Source organism: Drosophila albomicans, chromosome 3 (genome assembly GCF_009650485.2).
Source record: "Drosophila albomicans strain 15112-1751.03 chromosome 3, ASM965048v2, whole genome shotgun sequence".
NCBI classification, from domain to species: Eukaryota; Metazoa; Arthropoda; class Insecta; order Diptera; family Drosophilidae; genus Drosophila; species Drosophila albomicans.
The window spans coordinates 53,401,289-53,418,819 of record NC_047629.2 but is presented as its reverse complement, the minus strand read 5'-3'; the positions used below and the strand labels follow the sequence as shown (position 1 = coordinate 53,418,819).

The 17,531-nt window shown below is 36.1% G+C and overlaps 2 protein-coding genes across 15 annotated transcripts in view; one reads left to right on the top strand and one right to left on the bottom strand.

Annotated features, from left to right (window-relative positions):
• Positions 1-2,323: 2,323 nt before the first annotated feature.
• LOC117572593 (potassium voltage-gated channel protein Shab) overlaps positions 2,324-17,531 on the bottom strand; it is a 77,538-nt gene continuing 62,330 nt past the window's right edge. For 4 of the 14 annotated variants that reach the window (XM_052005745.1, XM_052005746.1, XM_052005748.1 and 1 more), the window contains 7 exons: positions 15,722-15,861; positions 13,900-14,301; positions 9,603-9,716; positions 6,173-7,424; positions 4,004-4,197; positions 3,668-3,944; positions 2,324-3,008 (listed from right to left, as the gene is read on the bottom strand). In XM_052005745.1, coding sequence (XP_051861705.1) covers positions 2,725-3,008; positions 3,668-3,944; positions 4,004-4,197; positions 6,173-7,424; positions 9,603-9,716; positions 13,900-14,301; positions 15,722-15,861 — 2,663 coding nt within the window. In that variant the 3' untranslated portion in view covers positions 2,324-2,724. Of the gene's footprint in view, positions 3,009-3,332; positions 3,458-3,667; positions 3,945-4,003; positions 4,198-6,172; positions 7,425-7,952; positions 8,747-8,940; positions 9,148-9,602; positions 9,717-13,899; positions 14,302-15,721; positions 15,937-17,531 lie in introns of those variants that run through there. The other 10 variants (XR_007955078.1, XR_007955079.1, XR_007955077.1 and 7 more) reach the window with 9 other exon arrangements.
• LOC127565728 (mediator of RNA polymerase II transcription subunit 15) lies at positions 10,988-12,267 on the top strand. Its single transcript, XM_052005758.1, has 3 exons — positions 10,988-11,085; positions 11,142-11,324; positions 11,379-12,267. The coding sequence occupies exons 1-3, from the start codon at positions 11,058-11,060 to the stop codon at positions 12,224-12,226; spliced, it is 1,059 nt and encodes a 352-aa protein (XP_051861718.1). The 5' UTR covers positions 10,988-11,057; the 3' UTR covers positions 12,227-12,267.

Genomic DNA, 17,531 nt, shown 5'->3' with positions numbered 1-17,531 from the left:
TAAATATTTACAAAAGTTATTATTATTATTTATCCTGCGTGATGTGATTACAATTACAATACAAATTAAGTATACGCAACGTGGAATGTGGCCAGTGCTCACCAAAAGTTGTGTAGAAACTTCGAAACGAATTGCTTACAAAATTGTTTGGTTGCATTAAGCTTTTTAATCTAATGCTGTTAATTACACACATTTTTCATTTACCTTTAAATCGAATTCTTGGCTTTATGTTAAGATTATAAATATTATTTTAAATTTATATTCTCCTTTTTGGGTTTTTAAGTTGAAAAAGCGGACGTTGAGATTTGTTGGCTTCTCATAATAAAATTCAATGTTCTTTGTGAATTTACAGTGTATGTTTGTGTGTATGTGTGTTTGATTGTGTGTGTGTGGATGTATGCGTGTGAGTGAATTCGTATTCCTTTACTGATATGTTTCTAAGAGGCTAATTTGCATTTGATTTTCATCCAATTTTTGTTTGGCTCTTGACGTTTCATTCTCATATTTATGCTTGCCTTTCTGAAAAATTACATAGAATTTCTGTTAGGTTTCGTTTCTTAGGACTCGTGGATATTTTTTTTTAAGGGGTTTACAACCAATCGAACCTAACAAGATTTATGTTGGACACTCGAGGCTTCATTAAATGTTATTCAATATATCTTCATTTTTTGTTTTACTTTTCTCACAACAGTTTATTAATTGTAATTAATTGTAATTTGAATTTTGTTTCTGCGTTCGCAATGCATGACGTATGCTTAATATCTGTAGGAATAATTTGTAATTATTTAATAAATGCTTGAATTTATTGGTTTTGCTTTAGCGTAAAAATTGCTGCTGCTTGCATAAATAGAAACTCGTTTTGCTGGCTGGCCATGCGATTTGCGATATGCGATTTGCCTAGAATATTATATCAAATGCGATGTTTGTTTTTTGTTTTAATGCGAATTCAATAAATTTACGACGCTCCGCTCAATTATCTCAATCAATATCAATACACACAACATGGAATGTTTCGGGCACAACTTAGAGGAGGGACACACAAACAATTTGTAACATACATCTTGAATAATTGACTAAATATTTGTAATTTGTTGTTGTTGTTGTTGTCTTGGAAAAACACTGTGAAAAATCAAGGGCATGAAACTAATATAACAACAAATTCTCTAGATTTAGGTGCTCATATATATTGCTTATGTAGGTGTTTTTGAGAACAGAAAACAAGAGAGAAGTTCTACAATATCCTAGGTAAAGGGATTATAAACTATAACTTTACGAGTAGTTGTTACTTTTGAAGTACCATTTGGTTAACTTTCAACTAACACATAGGACGACGACGCTCACACATAAAAAGCTGCGACTGACGCACAAAATATCACTATGCAATATCTCAACAGAAACCACAAATTAAACTAGTTTATAATGTTTGTTTTTCTACTACACCGAAACAATCTCTTTAGTGAATTACGTACATGTTATAGATCTAAGACGATAGTTAGTTAATGGCTTAAAGCAAAAATAAATTGGGGGAGAGCTATATAAGAAGAGTTCTAATTCTTTTGTGTTGCAACTAGAAATGTTGAATGGAGAAACTATGAAAGTATTATGAAGAGAATTGAGAATTCCAAAATTTGAGTTACAACACAATAAATTGTGGATTCTTTTCTTATATAGTTATGGCTTTTGTTTAAATTCTAAGAATTTCATTTCATTTGTAGGAGGGGCAAAATGAAGCACTAACAAGAAGCCTTACCATTTACACATACATAGAAACGAACTTTCCGTAACGATTTTTATCTACTTTGGTATTTTTTTTTTAGATTTTTTCATTTTTTTTTGTAGTTTATGAATTTTTTGATCAATTTAACTAGATGTATATGGGTTGCCATATGATGTCTTTTTCTTCTTTTTTTTTGTGAGATTTGACAAAAATATTCTTAGTATTTTCATAAATATTTATTTTGTTTTACTTGTTTTTTTGTAGTATTTTTTGTTGTTGTTGTATACCTATGTATGTAAATATGCCGCGAATTGTAATTGCAAAATGGATGTGTGTATATATAGTATTATTGTATATAAGAGTTTTGTTTTGTTGCATTTTAAAATATGAATATTATTTGTTATTTGTTTCTATTTACTCTCGACACTTTTTTGTAGGCTTTTCTGGTGATTTCGTCTATATAATATGTATGTTGCTGCAAGCTGTAAATAAATTTGTTTTTGCATTTACAATAGATTAGCATTAGCTTAGGGTTCTATTTACATGTAAAATGTATTTATATTTTGCTGTTTTTCTCTTTGTTTTGTACGGCATGCGCGGCATTGCAACGATATTTGCTTTATTATTTATTTATATTTGGTGTTTTTTTTTTTTTTTTTTGGGTTTTGTGTTTTTTTTTTGCTTTTTGAGTAGTTTCAGTTGCTGTTCTTGTTCATTGTTTTTGGATTCTATGCGGTTTCAGTTATTGTATTTGTAAAAATATTCAACGTCAACGCTTCCCTATCTGCACCACGATTTAGACTAGGATACTGTTCATTGCTTTTATATAATTCACATTCCATTTTCGCTAACTTTGCTATCACTTTGAGTTTTCTTGTTTTCATTTTGTTGTATTTTGAGTGTGTTTTTGAGTGTGGGATTTCCCTTACGATTTCATTTCATCATTTCATAATATTTATATAGTACAATAACTACTAAGCGCTCTTGGTGTCTGTCTTCACTAATTGCTACGTTGCCCCGCCTCCAGAGCTTGATGTTGTTGCACCGCCTCCTCCTCCTCCTCCAGATCCTTTGCCATCGTCCTTGCTCGCTTCGTCGCGGTTTTGTGGCTGCAACAGCGCACGCTGCTCGTCGTTTGCCTCGCCCTCACCTTCAGCTTCCCCCTCGCCTTCGCCATCGCCATCGCCGTCGCCCTCTGCTTCCTGTTCGGCATTATCCTGCGGCTTGGCTGCGGCGGTTGCGGTTGCCTCCGGTTGTTGCCTCGCTGGCGAGGTGAATGTTGTCTCGGAGTCTGCCAGAGAAGATGCTATTAGAATCGGCTTACTATATGTATGTGCATATAACTCTATTCAATGTGCTACAAATAAAACGTATGCTATACAATAAGCTGAGCGTGTCTGTGTGTGTGTAAGTGTTGTGTGTGTGGTTAGAGGCCCAATTACTACAGCTTCACATTGAAATTGGAAATAGGAATTACAACAATAATCGCGACATGTAGGTGCAAGCTACCAGCTGCACACTTAATTAGACTCGGGTGTACTGAAAGGTGTGTACAAGGAGTGCCAGAGAGAGAGAGAGAGGAAGAGTTAGTCAAGTAGAGATAGAGATTGTATACATTTGCCAGGTGGTATCCTCGCCTTATCCTTCATTGTGTGTGTTTTGTTTTTTGGAGAAGAGATCTGTGTCTGTGGGTGGGTTTTAGTGTTGGGTTAGATCAGAATGCAGCATCGAAGACGGTTACTTTTGGTTTTAGTTTGGTTGGTTGGGGAAGTTCAGTTCAGTTGAGTTCGGCGCAGAATGATGACAGAGCGAATAGAGAATAGAACAGAATTGTTTTTGTTTTTTTTTTTGTTGTCTTGGTATTCACAGCCAAATGTCTGGATTACTCAGTGAAGTAGTCAATGAGTGGAATTTTTGCCAATTTCAGTTAAAATTTCTTCAGCTACTCACCCAGACTGCTATCCCGGGTCTGACTCGGATCGTAGCGACCATCGGTTGATGTCTGTGCCGAGAGAGAGGAGCGAGAGAGCACGGGAGGCTTCACTTGGCGCAGTGCCTGCTCCTCGGGATAGCGTGGAGTTTGGAATTTGGTTGGCTTCGTTTGCAGTGTCGCGGGACCGGAGCGTTGATGCATTAGGGTGCGATGCCTGAGGGGTGGTGGGGATATAGACTTAGCTAAAACTGAATGAGGTAATTTATTCGGTGAGTAATCGCTGCCAGATTCGCCCTGCGAAAGAAAAGTTCCAATTAAATCGGGAATATGTATAGTAAAATACCTTTACAGACCATGACTGTGCCATTATCGGATACGCCAGAGCCGGACATATTGTCCGCCAAGAGACGTTCGCTTTCGGGATCGGACAGCACGCGCGAGACATCAGACTTGTTTTTCAGTATCGACTTGGAGCGCCTGTGATGCTCCAGATTCGGCGATGCATCAATCGAGTCTATCGATGAGGAATGCTTGCTCTCAAATTTGGCTGTAACAAAAAAGGTAAATTTCATAAGTAAATTAAAATTTTGTATTGAAGATAATGCTATTGCTATTAAATTAATGATCAACTGACATAACTGTAAGCAATATATTTATATTTAAAGTATTTATTGGTGAAAATTTTTTATACCCGCTACCCATAGGGTAGAAGGGTATTATAACTTTGTGCCGGCAGGAAATGTATGTAACAGGTAGAAGGAGGCATCTCCGACCCTATAAAGTATATATATTCTTGATCAGCGTCAACAGCCGAGACGATATAGCCATGTCCGTCTGTCCGTCCGTCCGTCTGTCCGTCTGTCCGTATGAACACCTAGATCTCAGAGACTATAAGAGATAGAGCTATAATATTTTTTCGACAGCATTTGTTATGTTTGCACGCATATCAAGTTTGTTTCAAATTTTTGCCACGCCGACTTCCGCCCCTGCAAATCAAAAAAATCGAATAACAAGCGTAATTTTAAAGCTAGAGTTACGATCTACAGTAATAACTATAGTAGTTATGATCCCTGAAAATTTGGTTGCGATCAGATAAAAATTGTCGCAGTAATTAAAGAAATACTTTTGTATGGGCAAAAACGCCTACTTACTAGGCGTCTTAGTTGCTTTGTCTGACAATCTGGTATATTGTGCCATCTATGGTATATTTTGAATGCGGTACTATATCGATATACCACATATACCATTTGGTATATTTTTAGTATTTTTGCAGTATATTTGGTATATTTTGAGAATAATACCGCAAAATATATTGCTTTTATTCAAAATGGGTAGCGGGTATCTCACAGTCGAGTACACTCGACTGTAGCTTTCATACTTGTTTTTTTTTTTTTAAAGAGTACTCAAAAAATTTCTTGAAACAGAATTCAATCTGAGAAAAAGTAAAAACTTTTCTTAAAAATACTTTCGGTATTAAGTATACTATTGGTATGTTAAGGAAATAAATTACACTACCTAAACTATTTCAGCTATCTATGGATCATAATACATCAGTTAAATTTGCATAATATTTTGTTGTAATTCTAAGCTTAAACTTTTGTTCCCATAAGTAGAAAATATATCTTTTAATCTTTTCTGAAAATTCCATTGCTATTTACTAAACAAGTAAGAAAGCGAAAATCGAATGAACTTGACTGTGAGATACCCGATATTGCACTATTAATTTTAAAATGTACCATATTAATATACTGTAAAAATACTAAAAATATATTAAAAGCTATATTTGGTATATTCAATATATTCCAAGTCTTACTTTCTACCACAAGAATACTAAAAATATACAAAAGCCTGTTTTAGTATATTTTTAGTATATAGTACTACATTAAAAATATACCAACGACTACTTTATACGAGTCTTAGTAGCTTTGGCTGACAATTTGATTTTTATTTTATTCGCTATGTTATATTTTGACTATTCTCCTTACCAAACATGGCTATGGCATACTTTAGTATTTTTGTCGTATATTTTTAGGTATAATGTAAGAATAATATCGCACTGTTTTCTTTTATTTAAAATGGGTTGCGGGTATTTCGAGCACACTGTAGCTTTCTTATTTCTTTTTAGTTCAATAAGGTACCATGACATTCGATAGGAACTGATCATTCAAGTTAACCACTAGTGATTAGATCCGACATATTCATATATTTCTGTGCCCAATTTAATTCCTAAAACGGCTGATAGACAGAAGTTCTGAATTGCTTATATAAATTTCTTTTCCAAGTAGTGCCTTAGGGAAATGAACACGTCGCTTTTCTCGTTCTTTGATATTATAGTTTGCAATGAATTATGTGATCGAAAGATCATATAATTTTGTGTATTTGTTTAAGTATGCTAAGCTGAACCAAACCTCATTTTTCTTGTTATCCCCAAAAACTTTTGTGTTTCTTCTAAATTACGGTAGCTTAAATGCCCTGAAAGTTCTTAATTTTCTTGTCATAACTTGATCGCTTCTCTCGCTTACCTTTGGCGCCCGCATTTTGTATGCCAAACAAACGCTGATTTATCAGTTTGGTGGCAGTGGCTAAGCTCTTGCCCGGCATAAAGGCCGAGCGCTTCTTCTTGCTGCCGCCGACGCCAGCGGCAGCGCCGCTTGTGGACGCTGCAGATGCCACTGCAGAGCCGCCAGAGGCAGCAGCGCCCTCGACTCCCCCGCGCACATTGTCCTCGCTCAGTTTGGTGTCCTCGAAGCGAGCGCGTGGCTTGTTGCTGCCGCCGCTGCTCGAGCTGGGTCGCATGGCGGTGAAGCTCTGCTGGAAACGCGTCTTGCGATGCTTTGGCACTGAGTTCTCGTTCAAGCTGACACGACTGCCACGCTCCTGCACATCAAAGTTCTGATAGACATCATCCAAGGGACTCAGACCACCAGCAGCAAGATTTCGCAGCGCTGTGTCACCCGAGGCGCTCTTCTTGACCTGCGCACGCATTGAGAGACCAGAGGCAGAGACCGTGGGCGGAAGGCCGACAATGAAGCCCGTGGAGCTGCTGATGTTGGTGGAGCGGCAGGATTCCTTCTCGAGGGGATTGATGTACAGATTGTCCATGTCAATGTCCAAGGCGCAGGCCTCGTCGTTGAAGTCGGCAGTGAGATCGCCCTGCGACAGAAACGGATGCGTCTGGCAGCTGGCATAAGTGTCCGAGCTGTCGACGCTGGCGAGATCCGCATTGTTGTTGTTGTTGTTGCTGTTGCTGCCGCTGACGCTGCTGCAGATGCCCGCATAGTTGCCGTTGCCAAACAGCAGCAATCCATTGCCAGTTGCCGTCTGGTGGCCAGAGCTGGCCACAGCTCCGAGACCCGCTCCGACTGTCGTCGTGTTGAAGTTGTTGTTGTAGTTGTGATTGAAGTTGCTGGCAATGGGCGCCCCATAATGCCGTTGAGTGGCCTCCAGTGGCAGTGCGATGGTCGTGGACGTTGTGGTGCCATACGACGACGATGTCGACGATGATTGCGAAATGATGGGCACAGCATTCGCTGCACTTGAGTACGATGGCAACAGTTGAGGCGGAGGCAACGCGGTGGCAACATCCGGAGGTTGCAACAGACCAAATTGATTGGCCTGCCGATTGGCATGTTGCTGCTGCTGCAGCTGCAGCTGCTGCTGCTGCTGTTGATGATGATTGGCCGCCGCCATGCGCATCTCCAGGCAGATGGGCTTGTGGAAGTCGGAGGTTGGAAGCGAGATGACGCCCTCTGCATCGGTGTACTCCTTGAAGTCCTGCAAGGCAGAGCAAATTGAGTGCTCGAGTCAAGCAAAGAGTGTTTAAGCTGAGCCCAAGGCTCAAGACGCAGCTCAGTGGTCAGTGGTCAGTAGCAGTAGCATTTAGCTTCATTTTGTGCACTTTTATTTTTTTGAGGGGGGGAAAATTTTGCTGTAAATTGTAAATTGATTGCTGCTTCTCAAGACCATTCAACATGCAACTAAAATGCATCAAGTTAAAGTTAAACGTGCAACGTTCACGCACTAATTTTATTAAATTTCAAAATGAACAAAACGAAATTAAAGAAAATCAAATTCAAGAGCTTTTTGCTGGATTTACTTACCTAATTATAAACTTCAATTGGGGGAATTTTTCCAGCGCTCAAAGTACAAACTCAAAAGGCTAATTGAAATTATAATAAAAAAGTTTTTCCCTTTTTGCAAATCATAAAGAAATCAGTTGAAAAGATTTTCAGTGCCAATAGATAGTTAAATAGAAGAAGTAGAAAATAGTGCGAATCAAATGTTGAAATCAATAATCAATTTGTTTTTATTTGTTTTTTCGTTTTGTTTTGGGTTTTTTTTGAATAACATTGTAATAATTTATTATAGTTGGTATTATTTGTTATTAACTTTGTTGGTTGTTGCTACTAATTTTTACTAATAATTAATTAAACAAACGATTTATGACTAATTGTAATTCTGTGCTTAGTGTAAGAAATTGAATTGAATTTGAAACTCATCTTAAGGCCTTAAAACACTCGATAAATATTTAGTTGTAGATAATAGATAATAATAGATAATAACACATGCTGCTTTGGTTTTTGATTTCTCATAATGTTGTTTTGTTGTTTCATTGTTTCTTGTTCTTGTTGTTCTCGTTGTTGTTGTTGTTGTTGTGTGTGAGGAGTAATAAATAAATTAATTAAATTCTTAGAATTTGCTATGTCTTTCTTTAGCTTTCACGTCACGCACGAATATAATAAGTATATAATGTAATGTAATATATGTAATTAATAAAATTCATTTAATTAGAATTAAAGCTAATTTAACTTGTAACTTGTAACTTGTTTGTTTGTTTTTCGTTGCTCTAAATTTTAATAATATATTGTAAATTTTTCAATTTTTATTCAAGCACATTCAATGTGTGTGTGTATTATGTGTGTTTTTTGTTTTTCGTTGAGTAATTTTAAAATTAATTTTGTGTATCTGTGTGTGTATGTGTGTGTGTGTTCGTCGACTGATTGACAGCTCAATTAGCCAATTGCTCTAAAGAAATTGTTACTCTAAACGCTATTCGCACGCAATGGAATACACTCGCCTTGACATCCTGGCAAACCCTTTAAGTAAAAGAAATGAAAAAAGAAACAAAGTCAACATAAAATTTGCCACATTTCTCTCAGCTGTGCACTTTCTCCACATTTGTTTTTTGTTTTTTTGTTTGTTTTCTGCTGTACACACAATATAAAAACAAAAGTATCGTAACGAATAAATAATAAATAAACGAAATGAAAACACGAACAAATAGACGAACTTTTAGTTTTTGGTTTCACTTTTAGACAATGGTCACACGGGTGCATAAACTTCTCTGTCTCTCTCTCTCTTTGGATCACAGATAAAAGATATCGATCGTGCCCTCCTCGAGCATGCGTTTGAGTGCCATATAATGCGTTGGCGATGGCGGCGGTCTCGCCAATCTCTTGATGCTATACTCCCTGTTGTGAAATACACAAATGCGATCCTGCAATATGTACACACAGTCCACTCAGCATCAATTATCATTTGCGTAGAACTAAATACTGGGTCTACTTTATTTTGGAGTGCGGAACGGACATCGAGGAGGCAGTTTACTGGGTTCCTACTATATACCATATAAATATTTAATGATGTTTACCTAACTCCGATTCATCTTCATTTTCTTAATGATGTGCGTGTTCAGTTTAGTTACAAAATAGTTCGAATTGAAACAATAAACATAATTCAGAAACACATAAACAAAGAGTGCAAGTGCTGTTATATAGAGTTAGAATATTTATCAAAAGAGAGATATTTAGTTTAAGCATGCGGACTACACACAAAGCAAAGGAGTCAAAGATCAAGAGTGTTGTTGTTAGAGAACGTTTTTTTTTTTTGGTTAGTGACATTATCGAATTTTGCTCAAGAGGATCAATCGATTGTCGTGGTTGTCGATTTTACCTTGGTTGTACAGAAGCAGCATTCGAATTCCACGGGCACATCCTGCTCCAGATTGTCCATGCGCTGGTTCTGCAGGTTCTCGAGCGCCACTTGGCGACGCAACTCGGCCACTTCCTATAAGTATGGTTTAGGGTTTTGGCAAAATGTAAATGCAAAAAGTCAGAAATACAACAGTCAGAAATACAAAATCACTAACTATATACACGCACTCAAAATTGCATGCACTAATTAAAACAAACACACAAATATTATTATTATACAAAAATTGAGTTAATACATTTTGATTACATCTTCATGCAATGCCAGGCAAAAAAGTTGTGTGCGAAAAGCCTTGTGAAGTTTAAAGTAAAAACTGTTCCGGGTGAGGTGAGTATCTAAACCTGCTATCCGTAGGGTATTCTAGCTTTATGCCTACAGGAAATGTATGTATACCTATAAAGTGTATACGTTTGTATGTTCTTGATCAGCCATGTCCGTTTGTCCGTATGAAAACCTTAATTTCAGAAATTACAGAGAGATAGAGCTTCAAATTTTTGTACGCATAACAACTTTGATTTAGATTTATGCCACTCCCATTAATGCCCCCTAAAGCGATTAAGTAATAACTATGTCTTCATTAATCCCCATTTTATATAGCAAAAAACGGCTACTTTAGTCGAATTTTAGTTGGCTTGGTTGACAATTTGGTATACTTTGTAACCTACAGATAAACCAAATATAGTCTTCAATAATTTTTGGTATTTTGCGTATATTCATTTGGTATATTTTTTACCCTATGTTTTTTTTCAGATTAATAGTAAATCGATGGACGAACTATAGCTTTTGGTATATTTTGGACTTTCTCAGTATAACAGTTTGGTATATTTTGTACCCTATGGTTTATTGTTAACGTAATAGTTTATCGATAGACCAAATATAGACTTCAGTTTGTACCAGAAATAGTCTTCGTAGAGTATTTATTTCTTTAAATTTAATAGTTTATCGATAAACCAAATATAGTCTTCAATAATATGTTATTTGGTATTATCGGTATATTTATTTGGTATATTTTGTATATTTTGTATCCTTTGTTTTTTTTTTTTTAAATTAATAGTTAATCGATGGACGAACTATAGCTTTTGGTATATTTTGGACTTTTTCGGTATATTAGTTTGGTATATTTTGAATCTTATGGATAGACCAAATATAGACTTCAGTCTATACCAAAAATAGTCTTCAGAGAGTCTTCAATATATTAATTTGGTATATTTTATGAAAAATACAGCATTGTTTTACTTATATTAAAAGTGGATACCGGGTACCTCACAGCCAAGTACACTTGACTTTCTGACTTGATTGTTTTGTGTGTGTGTGTCTTTAAAATCAAGGAAGACTCTGGCACAAAAGTCAAGTTCGAATCGATTGTCAGATGTGTTTTTGTATCGAGCTAAATGTGCTGCTCCAAATGTGCTCTAAATGCGCTTAAGCAATCTGCTTTGGATTGGTAAGTAAACAGTTCGAGTTAAGTTGCCTTAAATCCTTCTCTATGTACTTGACTAGTTGCTCTGTTAATTGTTTGGGCAGTGAGCACTTGCCCGCATCCCGCAATGATCGGAAAAAGAGAATCGCCTCAAGCTGGAGGCAATGCCGATTACGACTACGTCGACGGGACGCTGGATGAGCAACTGAAGCGACTGGGACAATACAATCTACAGAGCTGGGATGCCACATCGGAAGATGGCGGTAAGTTTACGCTCAACTAGAACTTTTTCTATTCAAACATGGTATATTTATTAGGCTTTCAGCGTGTCACACAATGCGATGGCATGAGTTCTACAACGAGTTGTGAAACTCATGAAGCAACTTGCAGCACTACATGCAGCACAACTTGCCAGACACCTCTGCCACCTTCAGCTGACTGCGATCGCTTTTCCTCAAATCAGAATCAAGCCAATCCACAGCAATCACAACAGCAGCAACAGCAGCAGCAACAGCAACAGCAGTCGCCATATTCCCCACAGCAACAGCAGCAGCAACAGCAGCAGCAACAGCAGCAGCAACAGCCTCAGCAACAATTTGAACTCGATGACTCTGAGCTGCGTGGCAGAGAGTTGCGCAAGTTGGTGCAACATTTGTATGTGGCACAGGCGCGTGTTCAACTCGAAGCCACAGAAATACACAAGGCACAAGCTGTGGCAAGCTCAGCGCAAGCACAGCTCGAGGATTCAGCGAATCATGTGCGCACCATCACAGCCACGTTGCACAATGCACAACAAGAAGTGGCAGCTGCTGCAATAAGAGCGCAGATCGCGCAGCTGCAACTTGCGGCACATGATCAGCTGTTGTTTGCTGCTCGCCAAGATGTGGACTCGCTGTCCTCGCAAGTGGTTGGACTGCAGGCAGCCGAAGGAATTGTTCAACCCAAGCTCACAGTTGATCTTCATGCGCTGCTCGACAGGTTGCGTCAACCGCTGCAGCACTTTGATCGTCCCACGCCGGTGCCCATGATCATCACTCCACCTCCACTCAGCGAGGAGTTGCCACATCCCCAACCTCAAAGCGATGAAGCAACTGTCAATCAAAAGGAAGTCGTCAAGCAGCAAGACCAAGCAAAGATTGCGAACCAAGCGATTTACTCTTTATAAAAATCCCCTCTTTAACTATATATATTTTGTTACTATTGTTCATATTTGTGTCTGTAAAATATATTCTATTCTATATTTGTTGTGGTGTCTTTGTGTATGTTGGGTTCGTTGTTGTTGATGGCAATAATGGCAATAAACATACAGATAAATAGCTGATTATACATATCATTAATAGAAATATAAGGTATTAGAGGAAAACATAAAAAGCAATGCCATAAATTACATATATTACAAACCCTCACCTAAAGAGCTAACTAATTCAGTTTTAAAATAATATTAATGATTTTATATATTACATTAAAAATGTCAAAAATAAAGATTATCAAATATAACCTTAATATTCTATACCTTTCCTTTTAAGTTCTCGAATTAAGAAATGCCTAAAGATCTAACTCAATAAGTTTTTAAAATAAACATTTAATATGTTTCAAAAGAAGAACTGCAAAATGACAAAACAAAATATCAAATTTGATAATTTTTGGCATTCATTTTCTATACTTTTATGTTTAAGTTCTCAAATTAAAATTGAGCATTAATAAAGCTATTTTTGTAAACAAGTTTTCAACAGGAAAGGCTATTTATAAACATAAATTCTACAAAAGTATTACCCATATTAATTATGGCAAATAATTATTTCCATGATCTCATAAATTTATTATTTCCGCCCATTAATTATACAGCCAGTAAAATATGAATCGAAAAAAAAGTACATAAATTGAAAAGTAAACAAGTCAAGTAAGATGGAAAATCTTATAAATGAAAAGGTAGGAAAAGATATGAAATAAATATACGAGCAGATTTATGCAAAATTTCTTAAGCATTCTAGCAGCTGAAATGCGTTCATATTCACATATCGATATATATGAAGACTAGATATTTGGAAACTTTGAGACATTCTTAAAATGCAATATATTATTGTATAGCTCGAATTTGGATTTCATCTGCATTTTTGGTAATAAAAAGAAAAAGTTTAGCATTATGTTCAGCCTCTGAAAATTAATTGGATGAAACAATCATATTTCATTAATTTGCTTTTGTAATATATATTTTGTACATTATTATTCGAATTGGAAATTTGGAAATATTTAAAGAGTATAGTATAGTAGCAGTGGCAAGTAGGTATGCATTAGAGTAGAGTAGTTTGAGTTCTTTGTGTATACTTTGAATGTACCTCCTTACTGCGTCCCCGTAAAATCTAAAAGTTGAAATGTGTTGTTGTTGTTATCGAACTTTATAAAATAGGCTAGCTCTTGCATTGTTTTGTAAGTAAAGATTTTGTGGTTTGGTTGTTGTGGTTTGTGAAAATGAAAAAATAAACAAATATGTGAAGCAACAATTTACGTATAAGAGACTAGAGACTACCAAAAATAAAGTGTTCCACCGATTTGAGAAATCAAAAGTATATATCAAAGTGAACCAAAGAACTAAAGAGTATGCTGTCCCGATCTGAACTCAGACTTTGGGTGATAAATAATTATAAGATATATTTAAGGTTATGGTAAGTGTGTGTATTGTTTACAATAGTTGAAATATATAGTATTTAGCTCCAGTTAACGGCTTCACATTTACTAATACATAGTTACGGTTTAAGAACTTTGAAAACATTAAGATATTCAAGATATACGAGCACTTGGACTTTTGCCAGCACTTGTGTTCCCTCGACCCTCACTTACCCCTGGTGTTATCATCATCTGTATGGGCAATCCTTTCTGATTCGACGCTATGGTCATCGCATCCTCTGCCTGTCCTCCCGCAGCAACTCCTCCTCCTCCTCCTGCTCCTGCTCCACTTTCCTGTCCAGCAGTGCTGGATGTTGCCACCGCTGTGGCAGCACTTGAAGCTGCCACCATCGCCAGATTGTTGGCCACTCCTCCGGCTGGCAATTGTCCTGCTGCCTGCAGCTTCTTTTGCTCCTGTTGCTGCTGCTGCAGTTGCAGTTGTTGCTGTTGGGATTGCAACAGTGCCTGCTGCTCACGTCTGTAGCTCTCCATGGCCATCATTGAGGTCTGTCTGGCATTGGGATTATCGAAGCTGTAAGGCGGCACTGCATCCTGCTCGGAGCTAGAGCCGCGGCGCTGTGTGCGAGTGTGGCAAAGAAGTCAACGAGAGTTAATTAAAAAGACTCGGTTAATTCGAAATGTAAACCGGCATGGAAAATACCTTTCCCATCTACTCAACTCCTAATACTTTGCTAAAGTCAACCCTATTTTAATAGTCTAGAGAATAGTCTTAGCATAATTAAAGATTTTATAAACTCAATTAATATCCTAACACTAAGATATTTTGTGATATTAATTGGATTTATAAAAGCACTAAATATGAAAAGACTTTTTCAAGAGTATCTCTGAGTAACATTGTATTATTTTAATTAGATTACTTCTGTCACAAATTGTGTAATTTAAGATTAACACTTCTAAGCACTTCATTATTAACTATTACTTCAATTAAGATATTCTCATATTTGTTTGTTTTAATAATTATAAAATGATCAATTTGTTTTGTGATATTCTATTTTTGCTAATATAAATGTAAAATGGTCGAGTACTAGAAATATCTTTTCTTATCTTCTACATAATTTGTTGGGGTAACTAACTATTTATTATATTCACTACCAATAAGGGAATTATATTATTTGTGACTTCAAGAAATGTATGTAGAGGGAGTTATCTCCAAGCCAATAAAGTATACATATTCTCAATCAGCATCAATAGTCGAGACAATATAGCCACGTCTAGCTGTCTGTCTGTCTGTCCGTCCGTATGAATACCTAGATCTCAGAGATTATAAGAGATAGAGATATATATAATCGACATTGGATGTTATATTTGTATGCAGATCAAGTTTGTTACAAATTTATGTCATGCCCACTTCCGAACTGACAAATCTAAAAATATCGAATATCAAGCGTAATTTTCAAGCGATTTTACACTAGCATCTATGGTATATTTTTTTGAATGTGGAGCTATATCAATATACCAAATATAACACTCCGAATATTTCAGTAAATTTCGGTATATTAATTGGGTATATTTTAAGACAAATACTGCTCTGTTTTTCTTTTATTTACGAATCCAAATAAGAATATACGTCTTGTAAATAACTAGTGGTTAAATTATAAAAATTTTTAATATGCTATTTATGCTGTATTCAATTAGAAATATTGATTTGTGGTATACAGAATATCTGTCTATATCTTCCAAATTATTTTATATAAAATATGTGCTATTATGACTATGTCATCTTTATTGACCCAACTGATTATTTAAATTATATTAAATACGCTTTGTTATAATAACAATTTATGACTGGAGGTTATAAAGATTAAACACATATATTTAATATATTATATTATATAGGTAAATCGGAGGATGAATTTCCTCCATTTTGGCTTTACTTGAGGGATGAGGATTGATTAATAGGAATGCATAGATTAAAGTGGTTTCATACGATACAACAACAATCGACAAAGAGAGACACTCTTGGATTGAAACTTACGTGGTGCATGTTGGAGTTACGCAAGTTGGCTACGTGCTCATAGTTCTTATAGCAGCCGGTGCCTGTGGTTGCTGGATTGCGATCGGTTGATTCACCCTCGGTGCTGTTGCCATCCCCATCCGTTTGGGAGAGATTGTGTCCTGTGGGCGATCGGCGTAGCGCGTGGGTTAAACGGTGCCAATTTTTCAGTGATCGTGTGTGACTTTCGCGTTTTTCTGCATTGCGAATGTGTGTGTATGTGTGTGTGTGTGTGGGTGTGCAGGTGTGTGTTAGGTGTACGTGTGTGTGTTTGGGTTAGAGGATTATTTGTCGTAATTCATTCGGAATGAATTCACAACACATTAGTTGAATGTTGTTTCGAGTTGGATTGTTGTTGTGTTGTAGTTGTTGTTGTCGGGTTGTTTTTTTTGTTTATGTTGGGGGTAGCACACGCAAAAAGCCATGAATGCATTTTTGTCGCCATTTGCAAAATATATTTTAATGATTTTCAACGTTTCATTTTATTTGTTTAGCCGTTTTGCAATTGTCATTCGCCATTTGTTGAGTTGGATTTGGTTTTATATTTTTATGATTGTTGTTGAGCGTTTTACGAGTATTTGGGATTCGTTTTGTTGATGAGACGAAATACAAATTAAAAGGAATAAAAGAAAGAGATATGCACTTTATGAATGTCGTTATACGATAATGTTAGTATGCTATGAACTATTTTTTCTTAGTAATTCACGACGACGATGGCGAGAGACGACGTTGATGGTTAAATGACGACGACTAGAAACTTTTACGAGTATAATTTGTTAACAGTAGTTAAGTTTACAGTAAGAACAACATTAAACGACGAATATAATTTGTTTGTTAGCTAATTGTTAGTGTGTGTAAGTGTGTGTGTGTATATATGAGAACAACATTTATTTGTAATCTTTAAAGTATAGAGTGAGACTAGTTAACAATCAACTGTGAGCTAGCTAAAGTTGGTTAGCACAACGAAATAACAGTTTTGGAGGAAAATAGGGATTTAATTTTCAAATTTTATAGAGCTGCCGCTTAAATGTAGAATTAGTCGAGAGAGAAAAAAGCTGTCAATTTAACCTCTATTTTATCTAGTTCTATTTTCTTCGATTTAAATGATTTAAGTGAACGATTTTGAAAGAAAATGAAAAAAATATATATAAAAGTTTTTTATGATGTTTGCTCGGCAAAACAAATGTATGAAAAGACAGGACTTTATTTTTGGTTCATAGACAAAGTCACATTTCATGGTCATTTACGCATTCGGATTGTGTCTGTGTGAGTGTAATTTTATTTTATTGTATTTTTTTTTGGTTTGCTAAAATGCTCAAATCAAATCAAACGGAAAACTATGTGATGCGCAATAAAAATAAATAAACTTCTCACACTCTCGTTTTGTAGAATGGTTTTATGATAACAAGCAGAGCACAAATTGATGTCGTTGTTATTTGTTTTGGTAAATGAAATCAAATTGAAAGAGAGCGAAGCTCTTTCTGATGAAAAGCTTAAATTAGTTGAGCGACAAATTTATGGTTTGTTTACCTTTTTTCATTGGCTTGGGGATTATGGATTAAATTACGCATAGAGTATAAATTTTCAAAATAGTTCAAGGCTTGACAGAGAGTCGCATAATTAAAGCACAGATACGAATATAACGGAGTATAACGCATGTTCAGCATCTTGTCAAACTTTAAACCAAGCGATAGTATATTTAGATTCGATAGTTAGTTACGATAGTAGCAAGACGATAGTCATCGCTTTGCTTCTTGTCAAACATTAAACCAAGCGATAGTATGTTTAGTTT

Coding starts and splice junctions, on each gene's coding strand:
- LOC127565728 (XM_052005758.1), top strand. CDS start 11,058: ATGCGCTTAAGCAATCTGCTTTGGATTG. Junction 11,086..11,141: donor AAGCAATCTGCTTTGGATTG/GTAAGTAAACAG, acceptor GTACTTGACTAG/TTGCTCTGTTAATTGTTTGG. Junction 11,325..11,378: donor TGCCACATCGGAAGATGGCG/GTAAGTTTACGC, acceptor TATATTTATTAG/GCTTTCAGCGTGTCACACAA.